The following is a 26290-nucleotide window of genomic DNA, read 5'->3' on the forward strand; positions in this document are numbered from 1 at the left end:
TTAGTACAACCGACTGCCGAGACACCTGGCGTAAGTCATACATTTGCAAGATTATCAGCAATTTTTTTGTTGATCTGTGAAGCCGTGACGACTTCACTGACTTCATCCCACTCAGATCATGCATTTCTCCAGTGCATGAGCGGCGTCCGGTTTTTCATTAGTCAGGATTTGGTCCTGTGCACTTTGGTGGAGTGACACAGCAAGTGTCCAACCATACTTAAAATGGTGCAGTCGACGATGAATATCACTTCGGCAGGTAAGGCATACGAAAATACTGTTCATGAGCCCTTACGTTTATGTTTTCCTGAAGCGTGATGACTTGCACACAAAAGACACTCATGAGGTGCTGTTGACATTGTAGTGGGTAGTCGGGGAGACCAACTCACCCGCACCACGAGTCTTTACGGTGGATCATTTTATGTTTATGTAGAAAACTTTAAATATTCCACCATTTGTGCGCGTGTATTTCCTGGAGAAGCATATTACGCAATAACGTACGTTCCTCCTACATTTCAGCCGGCATCATATCCCTGCTCGACGAGAACCAGACAGAACTCAAGGTGTTCGCCCTGAAAAAGCTGGACAACATCGTCAATGAGTTCTGGGCAGAGATATCCGAAGCCATCGAAAAAATGTAATGGCACCTGGGTTGATTGTTTGGCTTGGCACTTTACATGATCTGGGCCTTAAGTTCTTTGGTACGAGCTATGCTGCTGTTCCTTTGCAGTGAGGTTCTGTACGAAGACAAGGGCTTTCCGCAAAGGCACCTAGCTGCCCTGGTTGCATCTAAGGTTTGCTAGAATATGCACTCATTTTCTTCTCCCTGCATGTGTGCATATCCAGCAGTAACATCCAGCATTCTCAATTTTTCCATCAGGTATACTACCACCTTGGCTCGTTTGAGGACTCCCTCACATATGCCCTTGGTGCAAGTGAACTGTTCGATGTGACCAAGTCGTCGGAGTACGTGGAAACCATAATATGTACGTATGTTCTTGTCTTGTTCGTGAAGTGTTGCAATTCTGTAGCGAGCGTCTAGTTTTGGGTGACAAGCATTTTTTTCTGTTGCCAAGTTTTATATAAAGGCTTCATGGCCAAAATCTTTTTCTCTTGTTTCGAAGAGCTCATCGTCTTGATTGCTCATTTTTTATCGTGGCACTGCTACATTTTTAATCTCTTCAACCCCTTTTTCATACGGAGTGTGCACAAAATATCACCCAATTTTTCATGGCTTCAAGACAAAGCTTACTGAAGTTGTTTTTTTTTTTCCTACCATGGTTGTCACATGAAAGATTTAGTAAGATTGATTTCGTCAAGATATTTTCAGCTAATGTGACTTTACAGTTTATGTATAGGGTGTATGCACTGGGCTTTCGACTTCACAGCGGCATTACCTGCGTGTTGGCATCGACGCCATATGTACGGTTGCATTCTGCCATGCGGGCAGCGCGTTTCAGAACGCGAAATGTGGTTTGCGGGGTGGTGTAGGCAAGAACGTTCGTGTGGATGATATTTTCTCTGCGTGATACGTGGGTTTTGAATGCTTCTTCGTAAGAAGTAGCCAACATTGTTTTCTCTTCGAAATCTTGAAGACGGTTTGACTTCATGCGACAAATTGGGAAAGAAGTTATCGATGATGGCGCTAATCAGTACCAAATCTGTTGCTGCAAATCTGTTTCCAAACCTTGTCACATGCTTGAAACATTACATAAGGCACAGACAGGTGCAGATAATGTGGTACACTTTGCGTTATCTCGGTGTTATCTCCATGTGCTGATTTCCTTATTTTTGCGTTGCTCCAAACGATTGCGGCTCAAGTTGGGAAAATATCTCCACCCAAGGCTGCAGCGCTATTTGTTGTGGGGGTGGCATGTGAGGTGAGGCGCTGGCTTTACCATACCACCCAGCCATGCTCCGCACTTTTTGAGGAGTATGAAAGATAGTGAGGTGCTCTGGCGGCAGTGTTCTGATGCGTTGAACGCATGACCGTCCTCCACCTAAGCTGCCAATTAAGGTGAGCAACTATGCGCAGGTTATGGGTCGAAACGATTACGAGGTATGTATGCGATAAAAAATTGGATGCGGCAGCGGCTGCAAAGATTCCACCGATAATTTTCAAATGCTTTTATTTTCGGTGCAAATGAAGTAGAAATTATAAGCAGGACAAGATCACAGAACATGCTTTGACTACTTTAAAAATGGTGCAGAGACAAGTGATAAACAAGATCACTGTAGTTTGTCACTTAATACGTCTTCGTCTCTGCTCTGTTTTTGAAGTAGTCAAATTGTGTGCCCAAGGTTGAGCATTAGTGCGTCGTCACAGAGCATGTTTGTTCGTTAGAGAACATTCGACGTCGACAAAAGAGTTGCATGCCCAAATTACCTGACAAGTGGCATTGCTTGAACAGGTGCTGTGAAAAGTAATCGGAACATGGTCTCGTAAATTTACAGGAATTTCTTGTTCCGGAAACTGCCTGGCTGCATTGGTGTGTGTTTAAAGGAGTTCTCCTTAATAGGAAAAGTTTTCTTAAACTGGTAATGGGTGTCATAAAGGCAGTAAGACAAATATTTTGGGATATTCACATATCCTTGTTCCAATTATTTATGACGGCACCTGTACACGCGTTCACCTCAAAACACTCGAAGTAAGCCAGGTTGTGGCTAAGTGCCCAGTCGGGTTCACCTGATTCATGAAGTACGCCGGCTACCTTAACACATAATGTTTCAAGTATGTGACGAGGTGTGAAATGAAAGCTTCAACGCCCATTGTCCCCACCTGAAATGAAATGGGCACAACCGATTTGGTACTGATTAGCGCTGTCATCAATAAATTCTTTCTGAGTTCGTTGCATGAAGTCAGACCGTCTCCCAGCACTGCCCTAGCCTTTGCTTCGAAACGGGGGGAAAAACAAAACAAACAAAAAGACCGAACGTGTTTGCTTTTGTTGGGTGGCGTGCTTCGGGCCTGAAGTTGTAGGAAGCGTGAACAGCACAGTCTGGGATTTCGAAGCAAAAACGATGCTGGCTACTCCTTATGACAAGGCATTCGCAAACCCATGAATCACTCAGAGAAAACATCCACATAAACGCTCTGGCCAACACCACGCCGCAATCCACGTTTTGTGTAGGCAAACACGCTACCCGCTTGGCAGAATGCAACCGTACATATGGCATTGGCGCCACCATGCAGGCTGCGGCGCCACACGGCTGAAAGCACAGTTCATAAACCCTATTGGCAAACACCTCACACCAAGAAAACAGGAAATGGCCATCTCAATGTTGTGTCAATTACGGAGGATCGGAAAGCAGCTCAAGTGCATACAGAGCAATAAGTAATGTACATCCCTGTCATTGTGTTCACATTTAGAGTCTCAATTCCTAGTTGTCGCTGCTGTTTTTCGCTGCTGCGACAAAAAATAGAAAGGCTTATGTGCGCGGGAGTTTGCCTCGCATTTAAGATCTCTAGCTGTGCTACAGTAACCCACAGCAGTTGCAGGTGCAGCTCCAGCACGAAGAATCCGCATTTAAACTTCATGCTTAGAGTCTTCGTTGTTTCTTCCCTCTCCGCAGCAAGTTATTCCTATGGTGCCCAACAAATACCTTCTTGGTAACAGTTTGGACTGATCATGCCCCTTTCATTGGTTTCGATTTCAAGTAGTATTGATCTCTTTGTGAAAAAGAGAACTACCTGATTTTACAGTCTGTGGGAGGAATTCAATTTGGTGCCACTCATGACAAGTGCAGCCAACCTCCGCAAAAACTGCCGCCATAACGGTGGGTGCAGCCGGGAGTGCTGAAGCAATTTGTTGGTTCGTGCTGGTGCTGCACCTCTCTTGTGATTATCTCTACTCACACATGCCGTGTTAAACAATGTGGAAGTAAATAATGTAGCAACTGCACTCTTTAATGAAATAAATTATTTATCAGTACTGATTACAAGATTTAGCACGGTGGGAGAGACGCTTTCAGAAGTTACCTTAGCAGGCAAGCGCACACCGATACAAAAACGAAAAGATCCATCATTTGTACATGTGAAATTCAGGAGCTGACAGTGAATTTTGTGTTACTGCAAAGTTGACGTTCCAAAATTTTTTTTTTTTTTTCTTTTGTGTATTGTGTGGTCATGTTACAAGTGCTTATATATGCTGGCGGGTACATTTCCAATTTGAATGGGCAGCTGTTTTGAAACACTTTATAACTGCTATGTGATTTGTATGTTGATGATGTGTGTGAGGAGGCACGCTACACTGCGGGCCTGTTCGGGTATGGCAGCAGCTCTTCTAGTTTGTTCCTTGCATACCCGCCGCGGTGGCTCAGTGGCTAAGGCGTTGCGCTGCTGAGCACGAGGTCGCGGGTTCGATTCCCGGCCGCGGCGGCCGCTTTTCTGATGGAGGCGAAAAGCAAAAACGCCCGTGTGTACGAGATTTCGGCGCACGTTAAAGATCCCCAGGTGGTCAAAATTAATCCGGAGCCCTCCACTACGGCGCGCCTCATCGCCTGCGTTGCGTCGGCGCGTTAAACCCTACAATCAATCAATTGTTCCTTGCATCATGCAGTACAATACAAGCACTGACAGTACAATACAAGCACTTTAGCACAAGTGCCAACCACTATGTCTTGGGGCTATCTAATCACTACCTGATGTGTGTCCTATGTTGCATCGCCAAACTTCAATTTGACTGGAAATTGCGATATGCAAGTCGCTTACACCATAAAATTGCTTCATGCAGGGACCACATAACATTTCGCGACATCTAACTGGTTCCAATAACCCAAATGCCACTTCCTAAACACCACTCTTGTCCTGGCATTTGTAGTTGTTTGTTTTTAGTGTACTCCTAAAAATTATTTATTGCCTCACATGCACCCTATGATTTTGTTATTTAATAGGGGTAGCATTCTGGGAATGTTGGTACTCCACAACTAAATACCGTATTTTCGTGTGTATAACCCGCCCCTGCATATAATCCGCACTCCCACTTTCAGCCCACCGGAAAAGAAAAAGAAATCCTCACGTATTGCCCGCACATTTGATACAGGAAAGGCTGCACCAAAGCTACTGTTCAAGCAACACATCACATACTGTGTGTACATATATAGACAGAAAAAACATATATTTAGCAAGCAGAATACACTGACTGCAAGGCGAAAGTCACAATTCACTAATAAAATTCTGTTAGTGCGCGCTCGTCCTTGTTTGCTCTTCCTTGTCCTTGTATGTTTTGCGCAATCGCTGCTGCCATGGAAGGCCTAGTCATTGTTACTGCGGAAGAGCTTCACAGCACAACCCGTATTGCCGTGAGCTGCACTAAAGGAAAAACCCCGCGTATTATCCGCACCCCTACTTTGCCACTGAAATTTTCGCATTTTTGGTGCGGGTTATACGTGCGAAAATACGGTAAAATAATTGCGCGAAAAATGGGGAGACACGGATGAAGTGAAGACGGGCACACACGGATTTTATTATGTTTTTCTTTTATTTATTACTTGCGATCCGTGTGCACTTCCTTGTTGTTACTTTGTTATGAAGCTGTACCAACATCGATGTACACCCCTCTGCCCGTTACGTAATGGCTTCGGGCCCTTAAAGTAATTAAAGGGAGTACAGTGGGGAGGTTTTTTTGTGCTTGTCTTGGAAATGAACAGAGGGGAAGAGGGTGCATGTGCTGCTGTCCCCCTTGTGCACTTGTGCAGCCAAGTCCATCGACCACTACACCAAGCTGCGCAAGCAGCCCGAGGAGAGTGAGCATGTGGACGAGCGGCTGGAGGCGATTGTGAACCGCATGTTCCAGCGCTGCTTTGATGACGGGCAGTACCGCCAGGCCGTGGGCATTGCACTGGAGACGCGCCGCATGGACATCTTCGAGAAGGCCATCGTGTCCTCGGTGGGTGGTGGTGGCACCCAAACAGCCTACTCTGTCTCGTACCGCGTGAGACGATAATACCGTTTTTCTTGCGAGGGATGAGCGTAAGTTGCGTGGTCTTTAGCTAAATATGGTGGGGTGCAAGGGTTTCGCGGGGCATATGAGTGACTGTTCTGCTGTCTCCCGCAGGCCTTGTTAAGGTAGGCCTTGTTATGATTTGTCAAGCTGCGTGAAGTGCCCTGTCCTGTGATGAACTCTTTGTGGTAGGTCTGTTCTCCTTGGAATGGGCCACTGCTCCACAGGCAGGATTCATGACTGCATAGATTCTTTCCTCACTTCAGTTTCACCATCACAGTCTCTGCCAATGCTATTGCAGTCTTAACTATCGATTCGATTACGCAAAGGGAAATTGACTGGACAGCATTTTACGTGTGCACGTGGGCTAAGCAATAAGTTGTAAGATCTTTCTGCTGCCGTCCGTATTATCTCATAGCCCCCAAACCAACAATTGTGTCATTTTGGGTTTTCAAGATTCACTTTTTAATTGAATCTTGAGAACTTCAGATCTTAATCATTGTTTTCAATTATCTATGTTAGTGCCTTGCCTAATGTCTATCAAGGAAGCATTGGTAGTTCAAGGGGGCATTATTGGTTCATTCAGTATTTACAAGCTTTTGCATCACAAAAATGAACTGAAAATCAAGTTTAGTTTTTCTGAGACTAGCTTTCTCAAAGCTATAACTGTTGCGTTGAACCAGATACACATAATTTTTTCTGCACAATTCTCAACGTCTACAGATCTTGGTTTCTTTCTTTCTTTCTTTCTTTTTTTTTTAACGTCATTTTTCAAAGGTGGCAACGCATCTTAAGCCCCACCTAGTTGTAGTCAGCATCACTTCAGGAGTCGAGAGATGTGGTAACTCTGTGCTGTAACTCTGTGCTTCTAGTCCCCTAGGGGTGTGTTGGAGGGAACGAGTTCTCAGCAGCCGAGCGGGTGGTGGCCCCTTGCAGGATGATGTTCCGGGCATGCTGGCCTACAGTGCCAAGGTGGCCATGACGCTGGTCCAGAACCGGGCCTTCCAGGACGAGGTGCTGTGGGCCCTGGTCCGCCTCTACAGGAACCTCACCACGCCGGACTACGTCAACATGTGCCAGGTGCGTCTGCTGCTTCCACAGGGCGTCCCGGTCAGGCAGTCTGGCCTGAAGGGAGGGGGTACTACATTCCACTTTGTTTTCTGCTCTGGAAGCTAAGGGCTGAGAAGGATGCAAACACTCTGTTCCTATGCTACGCATTGAGATGTCTTATCTTGTGCGCCAGGAAATGCGGCCGGTACTATTGTTGAAGCGAAGTAAAGTACAGAATTGACTGCTGTTCCGAAGTTAGCCACAAACAGTTTCAAACTAGCCAAGTTACATGAAAGTTACTTATGTCAAAAGCTGCATCTCTTAATAAATGTTTACAAGGGTAGCATCCTGGGGATGTTTGCTACCCATTACTTCAGTACGATTGTGCAAAACTACAGGGACGCAAGAGAGAAGTCGCACACACAGCGCTTTGCATGTGCCTTCTCCTTTATGTCTGTTGTTTTGCGAAGTCATACCCAAGTATTAAATGTTGCCTGCTAGGTTTGCACTGCATTTGCAGGTACATGGTATGGTAGCTTGTGTAAATGCAGACTTGTGTGATTTTTTTGTTTTATCGAGCCATTTGCCCTACCAGTGTCATGAAATGTGGAATGGGGCTTGAAATAGCAACTGTTTGTGTTATACCTGTAAACTCGGTGAATGAAGTGTATTGGTGGACAATCTAGCAGTCATTTATAATAATAAATTATTAGTACAAAAGCACTTCTATCCTACCTTTTTGGATTTCGTGGATGTATGGGGAAGGCTTAGCGAAGCCTTTGCTTTGGGGCCAGGCAAAGTGCTGGCGGCCTAATGTAGTGCTGACAGGGCTTTGAGATTTAATGTCAAACGGCACCTGCAGCTTGACGTGGAGTGAGTATAAAGTCGCTTGGTAGGTCATTGAGCTTAGTGTCGATGTAATTAACCATCCCAATGACAAACTGAAGTCGCTTTAAGGACATCTTTCATACTTTTTGGGTTAAGAGACTAATAACCTTTACAAAGTCACCCCAAGATTAATTAATTAGGCAATATAAAAAAGGTGTTTACAGAGGAATCTGCAGTCCGACTGCATGCCTCCGCGGCACTGGCCAAACTAAGGGGGGACCTGTGGTGCCTGTATTGAGTGTGATGCTGGTGCCTGTTCTTCGTCCCCTGCAGTGCCTGATCTTCCTGGACGATGCCCAGTCGGTGGCAGACGTGCTCTTGCGGCTCCTGGAGGGCAGCGGGGTGAGTGGGGGCTGCAGGGCGTGGCTGCCTTGGTAAACGTCTGAGCTTGTTCGCACGGGGGTCACATTTGCTGTCACTGGTCCTGAGGTAAAGTGGTAGGGGTTCCCTGAAGATGGCAGGCATGTTTAGAGGACACTGAAGTGGAAAACAAGTTCATCTTTTATTGGGCGATTAGAGACGGAAACTGAGGTATACCACTGTTGGTAGCAGTGGCTGTTTATAATGCAGGAAATTCCAAAAGCGTAAAATACAGGCATTGCCACTCGACATATTTTTCGTGTTATGATTAACATCATATTGTGAATGGAGCAGTGGGATTTGGGGAGTTTCTTTAGTGATTTCAATCCTCTGTATAGTAAGGACTTGTAAACATAAAATAAATATATCTGGCAGCTCTTGTTGGGCACAAATTTTTGGAAAGGTACTGAGTACAGCTTTTGAACGTTATGAAACAGGCTTGCTCATTGCTATTATCAATAAGCCTTGGTTGAGCTTTGTTTCTGGTCAGATGTATTGCATTGGTGTACAAGTGCAACGGAAAGCTTTGTGCTGGCCAATGTGAGAGCTATCGGGCCACCTTACTGCCGGTGCCTGCATCCAGGGACAGAAGCCAGAAATTGCGTATGCAATCGATGAAGCAGTCACCAGTTTTTACATTAGGCTCACTACGCAGTGGGCTCATTTACAGCTTCAACAAATGGGAGTAAACTGGGTAAGGGTCGTGTCAGTTGTAATTCTTTATTCAGTTAAACAAAATGTTTTTCAGCCTTCAGTGTCCCTTCAAGGAGGACCTACAGGTCATTTGCTCTTTGCACTGGAGTGGCCGCCAGTTTTTATACTGTTTCTTTACGCAAATATTGACGTCATATTGACGTCCCATATTGACATCCCACGTGACGTCCCACATGATTTCTTTGCATCTGGGTTATAGGCTTTTCAAACCTCTGACTACTTTACCCTTGTGTGAGTATTTACAAGCAACATTCTCACACCTAGTAGTCGGTCTAACAGCCCACCTAGAAACGTTTTCTTCAGAGGTCCACCAGGGAGTGGGTTCGTTCTAAAATAAAATGTTCAGGTTCAACTAGCCACATTTTAGACGTGTCATACATTACCTCAGCTGCACATACGGTTAAGCATGTGTGTGTTCTGGATGGGTAGAAAACAGATGGGTTGCTTTGCTCGATAAATACAATTTCCACTTCGGCAGACGAATCGACTTGTAGTAGGGGGAAGGGGCAGAGTGACTGTAGGCTGGAGGTGGAATTTTCGCACATGAACGGCCCTTCTCTACCATTTTGGGTGCAGTTCTTGCGACCCTGTTATTAGGCACCATGCGATGGCGGATGTTCTCTTCTCATCCTGCAGGACTCCACGCTGATGGCGTACCAGATTGCCTTCGACCTATACGAGAGCGCCACCCAGCAGTTCCTGACGCGTGTGCTCCAGGCACTGCGGACCCTGGGAGGAGGAGGAGCAGGGTGAGTGCACACATGGTATTTTGTAAGGCATGTGCAGCGGTGGTCATTAAAAGGGAAATTTAGAAAGAAATATAAGGGGGTAGCCTGTAACTTACCCAAGAGAATGAACATTCCCCTAAAACATCCTTGTTTTCCAAGCAAGAGTGTCATTATAGGACTAACTGTTGCTCGTGCAAGTCTTGTTTTAAAACTAGTAGTTAGAGCCTACGAGAACAATGGCTGTGCACGTATAAATGTATTCGAAATTTTTTTGTACGGTGTTCATTGTTTTTACATTTTGTGAAACGTTATTACAATGAAAACGAAGGGGTGTCGCTATTTATTCATTGTAGCCATTATTGCTTGAAAGCTGTGGCAGGCATTTACTGCAACTGTTATGTGCTAGGAGTGCTGTATTTATTCCACGCAAATATCAGAGGAAAAAGCATCTCGCCACACGGTAGTCCCCAATAAAATCGCCACATTCCTCATTTACATCGCATGTGAGAAAGAAAAAAGGAAGGCAAGCGCCATATTTATTGCACTCACAAACCAACTCGCCCTTCAGACAGGCTTTGCTGCATCTCTTTTTGGCAGATCTTGCGTCTTCTAAGGCAAGCAGTGGGGGGCTCTCTCAGCTGCACATTAGATGTCCCTATTTTGGTTTAAATAATCTCTAGCCTACAACTGCACTGTGCGCTCAGCCCATGTGCAGCTTCTTCACCGATTGGAACTTTTTAAAAGTAGCTCAAGATATTATTTTGAGAAATTCCCGGGTTTTTCGTGGCTCCTGAAAAGTAATAGCAAAAAACTCCCACCTCCCCTCGCGGGAACCCCTGTGTAGATGCGACGCATAGGGGGTTCACGTTGCAGCATTGGACAGCGGAGGAACGGCGCTGGAACGATGGAGCGAAGCGGCGCAGGCACCGCGTTTTATGGCGCGCATAACGGTGAGGGGACGCACCGGCGCCAGTGCGTCTGCCGCGGCTATGACGCAACAGAATCCAACACAATCCACTTTAATCCAAGCCAAGCCAAACCAATCTAATCCAGTGCCCCTCGCGAGAGAGTGTTCGCTATCGGAGAGGAGAGGGGGTGAGCGGCGGAGAGCGCAGCTCAGGCGGCGAGGGGAATGGGGGAGGGGCGGACGCCGACAACGATGCCGACGCCGGATGCAGGGACAAGGCGAGTGAATGAGATGCAGTCGCATCTAATAAATTTATGATTATTTCGAAGTTGTAGCCTCTGGAGTGAGGCTTGAAAGATGAAAGCTCTGCTAGCTGTGCATCTGCATTTTTTACATTGATAAACGAGACACAAGAAAGGCACTATCTGGCATGTCACCTGACGCTATGCAAGCCTCAATCAAGCCTGGGTTGCTGAAAATATTGAAGCGGTTAGCCACATTAGGCACAGGGGCCTATGTTAGTTGCAAGTGGTTTTGTGAAACTTGGCGTTGATGGGCCAGCTATGTTGGGAGCCATTATAAGTTCAAATCAGCCATCAACATTGTGCAGTGGGGTTTTCGGGAAATGTGCTTTGGTCTATTATGTGTGTCCCATCCAAGAAAGAGAGCCCTTACCGGTGCAACGCCACTGCCACTGCCAGTGTCGTGGGCGTGTCTGAAATAGGCGAGCGTGTCTTTTACGGCTGCTGCAGGGCAGGAGCAGTTGCGGGCTCAGCTGAGTCGGATGCGGCACCAGCGGAGGACGAAAAAGAGAAAAAGTGAGATTGGTTTTTCTCTTGGCCTCTATGCATTGTTGTTTCCATGGCAGCCTGCCAGCCCAGGAAACTTTGCCGGGGATAGAGCTGGTTGGACTTGCAGTGCCCTGTTCATTGTCTCAGTTTTCTTCTGTCTTGTTTTCTGCATATATGTTGGATCCTTTGGTTTCTTTTTTTTTCTTTTGCAAATGCCCTCATTCAACTAATTTTTGACCCTGGTAGGTCATCTATTAAAATTAGGATGAACCAGAATTTTTTCTGAAAATTTTCAAAGAACGTGAAACCTTGTAGCCACAAAATAGGGCTATTTCTTACCTATTAGGGCGATTTCTCACGCTCGCCTAAAGTAGCTCACTGGTGCAGCGACTGGCAAATGCAGATAAACATTGAAAAAACCGTTTCTATGACTGTTACGCACAAGAGAGTAAAATTAAATTTTTCTTATCAAATTAACAACTTGGTTCTTAAATCAGTTGATGAATATCAATATTTGGGTGTAATAATTTCATCTAATCTTAGCTGGACTGCACATGTAAATCATGTTACATCTAACGCCTACAACAAGCTTTTCTTTTTGAAGCGTACTTTGAAAGAAGCCACGTACAAAACAAAGCTTCTCGCTTATACTACTTTCATACGCCCAGTTCTGGAGTACGCTAGTGCTGCCTGGTTCCTGGCTTCAAAGGCGAACATTGCTTTCTTGGAAAGCGTGCAATGTGAGGCTGTGCACTTTATCTTTAACCGGTACAGGCGTAGTGACTCTCCAACTGAAACGTTACAGCGTGCAAGCCTTAGTGAACTGTAAAAGCGTGCCAAAGTGAACTGTTTGAAGCTTTTGTATTTACTCTATCACAATGCGTTAAAGATAAACTCCGATACCTACATTTGACCCAATAAAACCCGTCCTACACGATACAAACATTCACACACACTTGAAGAATATGTTTGCAATAACGACACGTTCTACTTTTCTTTCTTTCCCCGCACCATCAGAGAGTGGAATTTATTAGATCACTCCATTGCTGAACAAACAACAGTAGACAATTTCACTTTTCTTGCTGAAATTGCTGTCCTTTCTTGATAACAGGTTTGCCATGTTACACTATTAATGTGCGTGGATGTGTGTGATTTCGGTACCTTTCTGAGCAAGCGCTATCTTTTCTTCGCCGTTTATCTTTTTTGCCTTTATTGTATCGCATAATTTCTTTGTTACTGCAAACTCTGTACTTCGTGTCAACCTTCGTTATACTTCTTTGTGAACTATTGTGAAAAAAAAAACTTCGATAATGTGTTCTTTGACTATGCCTGCTCCTGTAAAAATCCCGGAAGGGATTGACAGTATGTATGTATGTATGAATGAATGAATGAATGAATGAATGAATTGTAATTATTCTGATACATTATGAAAATCATTTGGTTGCTGAAAGCATTGGAGCGTTCGTAAATCTGGACTTGAAAATGCTAGTGCAGAATTTTTTACCATAAAAGTTTTATTAGTTTTGTTGCCATAGAATGAAAAATTATATAAAAATGCCTTTTTCCAGTGTGAATGCTCAAAAAATAAAGTTGAGAACGAAGTTGGTTTATTCACCCTGCCCTGCAGTCAGTTTTCCACTGGCATTGTTTTTAATTACATATTGAGGACGTTTTCTGTTCCAGAGGTTCTTTGCTCACAGACCATTTTTTTTCTTGGGTATCGAGCTTGGCATCAACTGCGGGGAATCTACTTTGCGATCACTCGTACGAATGCCATCTGTCCTGCCCCTGCGCTCAGTCCCTGTTTGATGAAATGGTTGGGGTAAATTTTCGATAATTAGTGTTTTCAACGGTACTCCAATTACCCCAACACAGGGCAGAGCCAGCTGCCAAAGACCAGGCCAACGCTGAGGCCCCTGAGGCAACAGCTGATCCCCAGCCTGCCGCTGCTCCACCCGCTAATGAGGTGAGTGCATGGCTTGAGCAGCACTTAGAAGCTGGTTCACAGTGCAGGCAGCTTTTCACACATGCACAGGGGCTAGGCGGATCTTTTTCTTTTCCTCCTGTGTACTTCAATGCACATTAAATACAAAACATGACAGGGGCGTTGTGGTTTGCATCCCTTGTTGCATACCAATTGGGCACACACACACACCTAACTAGTAAGCATAGCTAGCAACCATATGGAGTCCCGTGAGAGTCATGTTCACAGTACAATTTCTTATGTATCTGAAAGCATTTCATATATTTTTGCTTTTGTAATAAAGAGTACCAAGCAAGAAGCTATGAATGAAAAAAATCTTAGCATGCCTCAGTTATTTGCAGCATGGGCCACTAGTAGGCAAGGGGTCTTCATTTACGTGTTTATTCTTGCTTTTTGAGATGACGCTTTGTTGTGCTGGCTTATCTTTTTATTGGAGCGGACAGACTAAAACCAAGACCAACGCTAAACTTTAATCTCTAACATCCTTATGTTGCCATTTCTTCACATCTAGATTGTTGCCCAGTCATCCTTGGTAGCAACAATTTCTGTTGCACTAAGCTTTTCTTGAAAACTAGGCAATGTTGCAGCGGATATACAATGGGCTCAAGTAAACTGTGTTGGTGGAGCCCACAATGTCTGCACAGGCAATCCTCGGCAATCATTGTGGTGAGCAACTTACTAGAATCATGGTGGCCTGTGGAGTGTGGGTTTTACAGAACCTCGGTCACTGTTCGTACACCTTGTGAGGGGGGCCACTGTCACTTCCTCTATGTCCGAGAGCGGTTCGTTCCTTCACTGTGACCGGAGCAGTGCAGAGCTGTGTGCTCATAAATGTTCTGAGAGCTTTCCCGTTCTCTGGGCGCAGGAGAAGAGTCCGCATGCCAGCCAGCTGGACAAACTGGCCACCATCCTGAGTGGAGAGGTGACCATTGGCTTGCACCTGCAGTTCCTCATCCGCAGCAACCACACCGACCTGCTCATCCTGAAGCAGACCAAGGTGGGCCTCTCCGGCAGCTATCGCAATCGCTGGTTCGGTGAATGAGAGGTTGCGTAGCTGGTTAGGTTTCCCAGTCCGGTGGGATTGTGACGTATTTATGTGGCATTCTCTCGTGCAGGATGCTGTGCGCAACTCAGTGTGCCACACAGCCACGGTCATAGCCAACTCGCTGATGCACTGTGGCACCACCAGCGACCTTTTCCTCAGGTGGGCGGTGCTTATTCGTCTGGGTATGAAAGGGGCTACTGTCCAAGTTATATTATCGAAGTTTGCAAGTGACGGAGATGAGTGTGCTTGCTGTTTGTTGGAGTTTCTTTCCAATTCACAGTTACCTGTGGCTGCTTGTTGTAGCATAGGTTGCATGGCTCGTGCAGGCTTTATTTGTGCTGGCCTTGTACATTGTTCAGGGCTTGGTTGGTACTATTGGTGTCCCGAGTGGGAGCATAATCTCTGTGCCTCAACAGGGACAACCTGGAGTGGTTGGCACGGGCTACCAACTGGGCCAAGTTCACGGCCACTGCCAGCCTGGGTGTCATACACAAGGTGAGATCCTCGCTGCATGTGTGTGGAGTGATAGTGGACAGCTCCTTTTCACTCCCTCGCACCACGCGGGTTTCTTCTTGAAGGAACACAATCGCAGCTATTCACCGAATCAGTAAATGCAATTTGGAGACTTGCAGATGGTATCTTTGCAAGCTGCTCTTGCAGCTCAGTCTTTTTTAAAAACAGTAGCGGCTTTCAAAGCGGGCGTTTGGGGGAGGGGGGAAGTGGATTGTGAAAGTTGAAATTTTTCTCGGAACGCACCCCTTCTGGTGACTGTTTTGGGCAGGGCCACGAGAAGGAGGCGCTGCACCTGATGTCCCAGTACCTGCCCAAGGAGTCGGGCCCCGGCAGTGGCTACACTGAGGGGGGCGGCCTGTACGCGCTGGGCCTCATCCACGCCAACCACGGGGCGGCCATCACCGACTACCTGCTCTCGCAGCTCAAGGACGCCACCAACGAGGTCAGGCGGCTATCCGTTTGACTCGTTTGATCCGTACCTGCACTGCTTTGACTGCTTTTGCGCACGTCTCCTGACCTGCACATAATGCCTGGCAGGTTAAGTTTACCTGTGGCATGCTTGAGTACTAGTGTGCCTGTTCCATGGAGGTTATATATGAGTGTGCAGGTGTATGAGAACTGTGCTTTGCCTGACATATGTACAGTGTGTTAGCACTTAATGAAGCAGAGATTGAATGTACTGGGTGCAATTGCTGGTGCTGGTTTAACGAGAAGGCCTTGTTGTTTGTTGGACCTTGCAGATTGTACGTCATGGTGGATGCTTGGGGCTTGGTCTTGCTGCCATGAGCACACATAGGGAAGGTAAGGACCTACTAGGTTTTGGGGTCACTGGACACTGCTGTGCAAGCCTGTCCTTTTTTACGCTTGCGCTTGGAAACAAAAGAGTTGTGTAGTTTTGCGTGCAATGTTATTGGGGCTAGCCGACTAGCATTGGCCTTCAAAAACTTGTTTGCCCCTTGCCCCAGCACTGGTTTTGCCACCTTCAACAGTATCATGTTTTGGATATCTGAATTTGCAGCACTTTTTTTTTTTTCATGTGATCAAATAAGATATAGGGCGACTCAGTTGCAGTTGTTGTGTAAATACAGTGCAATTTAAGGAGAGTAAAGTACTCGGGCAGTGCTTGACTGTGTTGCGTTGTCGTGTCCTTTGCCCTTAATTTGCACCATTTCTGTTACGTGCAGGGGTGCTTCCTCTACCTTCTCTTTTTGATCCCCCAATGTTACCTGAAGTCTGACCCTAATTCTAATGTCGCCATGTTTGTTTATTGATATAACCTCCTTCGAAACATACCGATGCATGATTCTTTGGGAAGTCCATTTCACCTGAAAATTAGTTATGAGCAAGGATAGTCTTGGCAGTATTTATAAAACTTACCTGATGCTGGTCGCAGTTAGTGCCTTCCTTGTTCGAATTCTACTGTGTTCGGCAACTTGACCGTTTAATGGACCATGCTTCGGTAGTGTCTATTAGGGGTCAACAAACAAAATCTACAGTGTTGCGAGATTTTATTTATTAATATATTACACTGCTCCTAGCAAATCACCTCTTCTTAATTAAAGTGCCGGAAAGTTTCTCTGGTGCGCAAGAAAACCACGAACTTAACAAGTTTTCTTCAGCCGCTTGCAGCTGATCAGAATGCAGTTCTCTCTTTCTCTCTCTGTGTGCGGCTGAGGTGTGTGTGGAGGCTAAGAGCATGCCTCTCCTGGTTGTTGCAGACATCTATGAGCAGCTCAAGTTCACGCTTTACCAAGATGACGCTGTGGCTGGCGAGGCTGCGGGCATCGCCATGGGCCTGGTCATGCTGGGCTCCAACTCACGCACTGCACTGGATGACATGGTCGCTGTGAGTGGCACTGCTGCCAGATGATAGATGGCACACTCCATTTCAAAAAAAAAAAACTTTGTCAAAAGTCAGATCGTGGAATTTTTTCTTTCCAATGTAAGATGGTGTCAAACGAAAACCACATTGAATACCGAAAATTCTCTCGCTCTCTCTCTCTGCGCGTGTTTGTGTGTGTGTTTCAATCTGATGGTCGTCATTCTTGAGCTCTAATTCATGGTTCAACTGTAGAATGCATGTAGTGATTCTTTGGTGTAGGACCTTTCAAAGCATGAGCACGAGAAAGCAATGTGAAAAAAAAGTATGAAGAAAAGAAACGTGAGCCGAGTGAAAATGCGGGCTTGTTTGTGTTAGGAGTGTTTTGCCTTGCGCACAACCAGTAAGCAGTGGCTGTTCCCTGTTCCCCTCCTCCTCCTGCTTTCGAAAGTCCGCTTTCAAGAGTCAGCAACGTGGTGACATTTGAATGTTCAGCCAGCCAACTTTTTGCAGTTGACTGTTCCACCGTAACTCTTGGCGTCATTGCTAGTGGCCAGCTCTTGTCAGCAGCGTGGGGTGCCCTCCTCCCCTCCTCTTTGCAGTATGCCCAGGAGACGCAGCACGAGAAGATTCTGCGTGGCCTGGCGGTGGGCATTGCACTCGTGCTGTACGGGCGCCTCGAGGAAGCCGACCCCCTCATCGACACCCTGTCCAAGGACAAGGTACAACCCTCTGGTGCACTGTCTTTAGAGTGCTTGCGATAGAAACCTCCACCAAACAGAACTGAATGGGGATCAGGTCAGCAGGTTGCTTGTCCACCTGAATGTGTAGGTAAAACCAGCAGTTTTGCGTGTGGGCCATGTGTGACTGGTGCGGATGAGTTCTATGGGCAAGCGCTGTTCTTCCATTGGCATATTTTTTTCACACTTACACTGGTGACACTGGGGCAGAACAATACCTGTTCACTGGTCTTTGTGACTTTTTGGAATAACTCACATTGAGCACTGCTTGAGAAATGTTTGCAGCTTTAAACCTTTGGATGCATTATTATGCAGCATAGCCCCTTTACAGTAAGCCCAGTAATGTTGCAGTCTTCGGATGCACTGTCAAGTTGCTGATCCAGGACGGGATAGTTGCAAAAGTATTCAAACAGCTGGGAGAGCTGTGTGCAGACACATTTGAACTTTCGGGTCTTAAAAATGAACAGATGACCTGAATTTCTGGTAGCAGCTTTGGGCGATGTGCAATTGCGGTAATGGTGGTGGCCACTGTTGCAGCATATATCTAGAATTCTGTGTTTTTTGGTAAATCTGAATAACACTGAAATTCAGGCACTTGCTGGAAAGTTCTTGAAGGTTCAGATTTGTTAATGCCTTTTTTCCTCGACCTACTTTATTTAACTTTGCAACACGCATTGTCTCTTACACTGAGCCATGTTCAAAGTGACAAAGAAAAAGAAGCGCAAGACACAGCGCTGTGTCCTTCTTGTGTTGCTCTTACTTCATCCTGTGTAAAAGCGTTGTCTTTTTTCCTTTAGCATCATGTACCAACTAGCCCGCCTTCATTGCCTTGTTTACTTTGTGGGAGCTGCTATGTTTCAGTATTTTGAATTGACGGCTCAGCTTCTTGCGATATAGGAAGAAATTAAAGTAGTGTGTCTATAGTGAGTTCTGCCTGCCGTGCTGCTTGAACACAGGACCCGCTGCTGCGCCGTTCAGCCATGCACGCCCTGGCCATGGCCTACTGCGGGACCGGCAACAACCGGGCGGTCCGCAGCCTGCTGCACGTGGCGGTAAGGACTGGGTCTTTTCCTTGCCTTGCTGGGAACACTTGCTGCAGGGCACAGCTGGAAATGGGGGCTGGGGTTGGAGAGAGTGGTAGTGTACATTTGAGAAGTAGTAATGTCGACCTCTGGGGCCACCATTCTCTACTTAGTTGTAACCTACTGTTTTATACGTGGTATTTTGGGTTCCCCACAAGACCAGGTACAACTTCGTGAGGGTCTACTTCGCAAACAACACCAAGGCTGTGCTCTGCTAGTATGCGACATGTGCCCTGCTATTGTGCCTTGCTTATATTATAGCATCCCGAAGTCCCAGTACTTACACTAGGCTGGCTAGCTGGATTAAAAATTCCCACTTGCGCATCTCGGCTGCGAACGGAAAAAACTGGCCGTCGGAAGTAAACTGCTGCAGCGGCATTCTGCCATTACACTCAAGGCTTGATTCCTGGCTTTATTTTGGGTGGGGGCCAAAGTGCTGACCTACTGGCGGGCTAAATTAATCGAGAGTTGACCACTACATGACGTCCCGTAGCCCAGAAATGCTGCTGAGGCTCACGATACTCCAGCTGCAAAATATTTGACTTCCTGGCCTTGAAGCTGTTTTGAAGAAGGAACACACTCCCTGCATCCCACGGAGAATGGAAGAAATGGCACTCATGCGCAGTGTTCTGCTTTCTGAGAGAGCTCACTGGGGCACGCGTTTACACCTGCCACAGCTTGCACACTACTAGCTATGGCAGTGGGCCTCCTCCTGCCCTGCACATTCTGTGCAGAAGTGCCTGCAGCACTCTAAAGGACGGCACTTGCCTACATCAAGAGAAAAGAGAGCTGTCTGGTAAAATTGATAATGGTGGTCATCCCGCTCAGCCAAGTGCGATGTCATTGTGTGGGTGCTGTTTTGTGCAAGTTAAGATATGTGCACCGTTTCTTTGTGGAAACTGCTGGGATTCCCAGCAATGTTTTGTCAAAAGTGATCATGCATGGGGGGGGGTTAGCAGGGAGGACCCCTTCCCTCACACATCACCGGTGTCTGAATTGACGAACTCTTGCAGCCCATTTCCGCTGTACTGCAGGCAGTGTGAATAAATTGTTTCTTGTGCCTTGCAACTCTTTCCAGGTGAGCGATGTAAATGATGATGTGAGGCGTGCCGCTGTGGAGGCCCTCGGCTTCATCTTGTTCAGGTGAGACAGTATGCCCTTTTCCAGCATTTCATATATGGTCAAGCTGCTTACCCATCTGATTTCATCAAGTATTAGGTTTCACTTTTTTTGTTTTTTATGAGGCTGTCATATAATGTGCTGCGTCTCCATTGCTTCGCTGCAAACTGCGCCCTAAGCTAGTCATTTGCGAGGCCCTCGTTGCATGTTCTTTGCCATTGGTGGTCGATTCCAATAATGTCCTACTCACCTAATGACCTACCCACCATTGAGAGATGGAGTGCAGTGAGCAGCACGGCCCGTGTGCCTTTGCAGGAGCCCCGAGCAGTGCCCAGGCGTGGTGTCCCTCCTCTCGGAGAGCTACAACCCCAATGTGCGCTACGGCTCGGCCATGGCGTTGGGCATCTCGTGTGCCGGCACAGGAAACAAGGTCAGCCAGCGCGCTGTCTCCACAGCCTCCTCCTCTCCTAGCCCCTTTTCCAGTGCTCAATTGTGTATCAGTCCTATCAGGAATGATAACTTCGTCCTTAAAGATACTTAATATGTCGTGTTGTAGCTCCTTCCTCTGGAAATATTTTAGAGAAACAAGCTGGGTCAGTGAATGCAGAATTTGTGGAGAGCCACGAATGCTACGTTGACTACTGAACCTAACAGAGCACTGGGACCTCCGGCTTTGCTTGTTGCGACTTGGGACTTTGCCACACAATGTTGCGCGTCTATTTTAAGAGCAATGCACTTCTAAAGCGACCCTGAACCTGCGTCCTCCGGTGATGTCCGCATCACATACCCACGTGGGGGATTGGCCAGGAATCTCCTCGTCTTCCTTGGCAACGGGGGGAGATGGGCGCGCGCTGCCTGGCCGCTGACATGGCACATACCCACGTGGGGGATTGGCCAGGAATCGGGCGTGAGAAGGGCTAATGCACCCGCTTAAAGGAGTACTGACACGAAATTTCAAAGCTGAGATCCGCTCTAGCAATCAAGTACAACGACAACACAAATAGGTGTCTGTGAATAAATGCATCTTTCTTTCTTTGTAGTTGTGTGTGTGTGTGTGATCTCTCTTTCGTGAACATTACCGAACCGCGCAAATTCAAGTCGTGCATTCGCACTTTCACATTCTTCCCCTCGGGGAAATGCGGGGAATTTTTGACAGGAGGCCCTGTCTCTGCTGGAGCCGATGACGAACGACCCGGTCAACTATGTCCGCCAGGGGGCACTGATTGCCTCGGCGCTTATCCTGATCCAACAAACAGAGGCCACCTGCCCCAAGGTCAAGGACTTCCGACAGCTCTACCACAAGGCAAGCACGCTCTTTGCAAACACGGTTCACTTGGTCCGCTGTTGGCGTTTATGAAAGGAAGTAGAGCAGTGCTGAAGCGCAGTGAAAGACAGCTGCAGGTATTTCAAGGTAATTTGTAAGTTAAGGTGCTATAATCAAAATGACCTCCATTTTATTGTTAAGCGCAGGTTTATGTTTGAAAATTCTGTGAGAATTTCATTCAGCTGTTGCATGTTTATTTTTTGTCCAACAGATGGTAGCACAATATCTCAGGGGGCAAATCGGGGGCGCTTCCTGATGAGTTTTGCTACTCGATATATGGAACAACTCTGATGAAAGGTAGCTTCATTTGATTGCTAAATAACCAGGTAAATGCTGTCACTGATAAATATAGTGGCACCCCGGTTATATGTCCCCGAGTTTTACAACGGACTAGTAGAGTCCTGGCAAAGTCCCCGTAGAAACAATGCATTTTTTACATCAGTTATCCGACATGATTTCATGTTGACCGGTCTTATCCGATGACCCACATGAAGTGTGCGACCGACTGGTGGATGAAACGAAAGTGCTGGGGGCCTGTACTGCGGACCTTCTCTCCAGCATAGCCATCTTCTCTGTCTCGTCTTTCGTTTCTCTTCCCTCCAGCAGCCGACCGCTCCTCTGCGCAATCAATTTCCCCCTCTCCTCGATGGCGTCTCCTCTTGTTGTGCAATAGTCGCTGGGGCAGTGTGCAAGTGTTCATTTCTCCCACTCAGCAGTGAATCGCCAATGAAGTTACGCTGACGGGCTTGGGCTTCTACATGTGTTTGTCGTGATCATGTGTGCCATGATTCGCATTTGCTGGCGGGAATCGCAACAGTGAACTGCGGTAGGAGGTTGGTTTTAATCCAGTGTCATAAGCATCTGCACCGAATTTTCTTCTCTCATTTACATTTTTGAGTGATGTTGGTTTCCCAGCCTTGCAAAGCATTAGTTTGTGGCTTACATTGAAGTTCTTTGCAAATCCGTAGTGCGAAACAGTATTTAGAGGCGTAATTGTTGTTTTAATTTTACAAAAAATTTTCACGGTCCTGAGAGGGTCGTATAATCAGGGTTGTACTGTATATGCATTCACAAGTATAGGCACTGAATGTCGCCATCTTTCAATTTTCGCTACTTTTATGCCTGATTGAAATTATTTCCTTAAGTTTGATTGCATTCAATTATGAATTCTTTTTTATGAATTCTTTACATGTTACTGGCTATGTAACTATCATATGCACTAGCAAGTGTAGCCTCGATAAATTTCAGTCGTTGATCCCTTTACTATTTGTAAGCCACCATCTTGCAACTTTTATGGTTGGTAAATGAACTGTTTAGTATGTTGGTCGCGAGGAGACAGACTTAATGAAGTCCTGGCCTCAGTGTCAGCAAAACAATGCGTTGCATATTATGTTCACAGTAAACTGAAGCGTAAGCTGTCTATTTTTTTCGGAGGTTGTTGCCGTCACCCAGAGCTGTTTGGTGCTCCTGGAAAAAACCTGCATTACACCGATAATTATTACATTCACTCACAGATTTAAATCTTTAGTCTTTTGGTGGGTGTACCTGCTGGGCTGTGGTGATCATGCAGTTGTATTCGCAGGTGGTGAGCGACAAGCACGACGATGTGATGGCCAAGCTCGGAGCCATCCTGGCCCAGGGCATTCTTGATGCGGGTGGACGCAACGTGACGGTGGCACTAACGTCTCGCACGGGCCACGTCAACATGGCCGGCGTGGTCGGAATGCTCGTCTTCACGCAGTTCTGGTGTGTAAAGAGGCCTGCATGGTGCATCTTTGGTTCAAGCATTTGTTGCAAAAAAATGACAGGCAGATAGATGCTTTCTGTGGAATATCAAGAAAACGATATAAGTACAGTTGAATTGCAATATAACAGCTGTGATTGGCACTGTTATAGGTTGTACCGTATAATGGAGTTTCTGCTGATAGGTAATGATCAGGCAGACTAGTCTGTGCCATGTGCTGGCATTGACCGCGTACCAGTTGCTGTCCTCCTGCTGTAGGGTAATCTTGCGGGAGGAGTCCTGCTTTTGCCTGCAGAAATTTGATTGTGTGCGTGCCTGTGTGCCTTGCCGCAGGTACTGGTTTCCCCTGGCGCACTTCCTGTCGCTCTCGCTGAGTCCCAGCTGCCTGGTGGCCCTCACCGGGGAGCTGCGCATGCCCCGTCTGCAGTTCCGCTCGGGAGCCAAGCCCTCGACCTTTGCCTACCCGCCACCGCTCGAAGAGAAGAAGGAGCGCGAGCGCGAGAAGGTCACCACAGCCGTGCTCTCCATCACAGCCAAGGCCCGGCGCCGTGAGGCACACTCCGGCAAGGACACTCCCGCCACAGCAGCCGCCACACCGGAGCACATGGAGGTTGACGAGGAGGCGACGGGGGCACCTTCTACCACTGCTGCTACTGCTGCTGCAGGAACCACCACCAGCACCACGGCTTCGTCTGGCACTGCGGCTGCGGCCAGCACAACTGCTACGGCTACGGCTACATCTGGGGCTACTGCGCCTGCAACTGTTGTGGTGAAAAAGGAAGAGCCATCGGCCACTCCAGCCACAACAGCTGCAACAGCTACCACAGCAGCTGCCACAGAAGAGGTCAAGAAAGAGGGTGCCGAGGCTCCCGCTGGGGCCGAAGCCAAGACTGAAGCCAAGGCCAAGCCTGAGCCAAATTTTGAGCTTCTCTCCAACCCTGCGCGTGTGGTGAAGCCCCAGCTGAAGCTGCTGTCAATGCCTGAGGGGTCACGCTACAAGCCCATCAAAGAAGTGAGTGTCCTCTGTCTTGTTTGCCCACTCGCTTGTGCTTTATTTTTCACCGAAGCACGAGCTGCGATGTTGGGTCGGTTATAAGCATAAAGTTCTTTTATGCGATTGTGCAGTCTGTTGCACACGTCATGAACACTCCGAAAAGTTGGCTCAGTGCAAGCCACATGCTTGTTTCCATTCAAATGTGGCTTGGGTCTCACAGTTGCGATATATTTTGCTGAACATCAAAATTGTCTGCAAGCACACACCTGGTTCAGAACAACTGATAAGAACCCAGATAGTGTGGTGGCCAGTCCTTCTGCCTAACAGAAATAGACTGCAAAACACAACCTTCATGCTAAACTTGATTGCAAGCGAGTGGTTTGGGAAAAATCAGTTAGCAAGTAATGTTGTAACACCTTGCAGTTATAAAATTATTATTATTACAAGGCATGCTTTTACGGTGTTCAGAGAGATTAAAGTGTGTAGGATGGAAGAATTCAATTTTCCCGATGGAAGAAGTAAAAAAAAAAAAGGGGGATTAAGCAGAAACAGTGTCCTATTTTGGCATATGTCGGATCTTCTCCCAACACCTCACAAGAATTCCCACGTGTTACAGATCACCATTGGTGGCATTGTCATGGTGGCTGACACAAAGTCGAATGAAGATGAGGAGCTAGTGGAGCCTGTCTCGGGTGAGTTGATGCTGTCCTGCTCATTGTGGGCTCCAAGGCACACACCTTTTGTTTGACAATACACAGTGCTTTATTTGTTCAGGAGTAAACAAGGCTCTCCAGTTTCTGTTAGTATCCCCCCCCCCCCCTCGCCTCCCCTCATAAAAGAGCTTTTGTCATAAAAGACCTAATCACAAGTGAGCCAACCAGGCCGAATGAACACAAACAAGCTGAGTTCAATTGGCCAATTTTGTGTGCGCACACATGCATGCATACATATATTCGGCATGCGGTATATTTGTCCGCACACGACAGGCACTATATAACCAGTGCACGTCCTTTGTGGATGCCTCCGTTGGTTGTCATTTCCTTACTGCACCATTTAGATAAATCTAACTGCTCTAGCAGCTAGCTTGCCGCTGTTGCTGATAATGAATGCAGTGAAATATTCCTAATGCTGATTTGGGAAAGTCAGCTCGTGCCAAAGTCAATCCAACTGAAAAATGTTGGGTCGAAAACGAATTCACCAGTCCCTAATGTGTGGAGTGAATACTAGTAGTACACTACAACTGCAGCCCTTTGCCCTTGTGTATCGTAGACAACCTGCCTGATCAACCTACCTGCCTTTTTTTTTTCTTCTTCTCTTCCCAAGTTTAGATTTAAGTTTGTTTGAAGGAACATCAGGGTAGTTCTAGTGCGAAAAAAGAAAGGACACCCAGAGGCCCGAAAGTGCCTGTCTGGGAAATGCCAACTCGGGTGTTTGTTTCTCTTTTTTCTCTCACAGCTGGAGGCCCCACTGCAGAGAACGAGGAGGGGGATGAGCCTGAGCCCCCAGAGCCGTTTGAGTATGTTGATGAGTAATTTTAAGTCTGATTTTTGCTGTGAATAAAAACTTGGACCTGGTTTCTGGTGCATGTTTTCTTGCTACAGCTTACCTTATAAGGACACTTCGTGGGGGAACAGCCTGTACATTTTAATGCAGCAGCTGCTGTCGGCAGCACTGGAGACGCCGAGAAGAGTAGGGTGGAGCCTGCGTGGCATGTGGTGCCACATTGGTTCTGCGCTAGGTACATGTGGCACAATACCTTGTCAATGAGTTTATTAGAGCAATACATGTTGGCACCACTTGGCAAGCTTGGAAATGACTACACATACCCTGTTGCAAGCTGTTGCAGCATGCAGCTTTGGTGGTGAGATGACCAAAAAACTTAATTGTGAGACATTCCACACGTTTGTGTCTGACAGAGTGCAATGGGGCAAGATAAAGCAGCTGAACACTGGCTGCACCATGGTATCGAACTAGAGATAACAGAAAAGGCTGTGTAAGGCAGTTCAGCAGCTATGTTCAGGTAAGAGCTAATATGCCAATTCAAAGCCCAAATACCTATTCTCACTATGTGCAATGTGGTTGACCAGCAAAGCTGGTTGTGTGGTTCAGTGGTGCAACAGCGGAGCTGGGTATGGGCAGTTGGATAAGTCACGTCATTCCCCTCAAGAGATGAGTAGCCTGGAGTACAGATAACATGGAGGTTGGGGAAGGTTTGAGCGATGTGGGTATTTCTATAAGGTGTAAAGAGGTGCGTGCTGGATGCTGCTACAGGCTTGCTGTGAATTGGTAAGGTGGTGGTAACGACGAGAGCTGTGGCAGTTTCTTCATCTGTGGTTATACCGTGAAAGTTTCTGCCACAACTGACACCGAAGGTCCCGGCCAGGGTAGTAGTTGCAGTTTAGTTGGAAAATAACAAAAATAATCGTGGCGCAACCTGATGCAGACTTGTTCTACATGGCTCGTCATTAAGCGGGAACAATGCAGCGTAATTGGGATTCATTTCGTGTTTTCGCTGATGGTATAAACGCTGCTGCTTGGCACGACGCTGA

The 26290-nt window shown here is 46.8% G+C and overlaps 1 protein-coding gene across 1 annotated transcript; it reads left to right on the top strand.

Moving 5' to 3' along the window:
• The first annotated feature begins 94 nt into the window (after positions 1–94).
• Rpn2 (Regulatory particle non-ATPase 2) lies at positions 95–25315 on the top strand. Its single transcript, XM_077700507.1, has 25 exons — positions 95–256; positions 517–634; positions 728–791; positions 878–983; positions 5695–5885; positions 6876–7019; positions 8151–8219; positions 9588–9700; positions 11339–11404; positions 13253–13343; positions 14227–14358; positions 14477–14565; positions 14823–14901; positions 15188–15361; positions 15660–15720; positions 16638–16765; positions 17341–17460; positions 18435–18530; positions 19639–19703; positions 19995–20109; positions 20836–20982; positions 22586–22749; positions 23081–23759; positions 24358–24433; positions 25197–25315. Exons 1-25 carry the CDS (start codon positions 223–225, stop codon positions 25271–25273), a joined length of 3198 nt encoding a protein of 1065 aa, XP_077556633.1. The 5' UTR covers positions 95–222; the 3' UTR covers positions 25274–25315.
• The last annotated feature ends 975 nt before the right edge of the window (positions 25316–26290 follow it).

The sequence above is a fragment of the Haemaphysalis longicornis genome, unplaced genomic scaffold (assembly GCF_048455015.1).
Source record: "Haemaphysalis longicornis isolate Haplotype H1 unplaced genomic scaffold, Haemaphysalis longicornis Haplotype H1 scaffold_2, whole genome shotgun sequence".
NCBI classification, from domain to species: Eukaryota; Metazoa; Arthropoda; class Arachnida; order Ixodida; family Ixodidae; genus Haemaphysalis; species Haemaphysalis longicornis.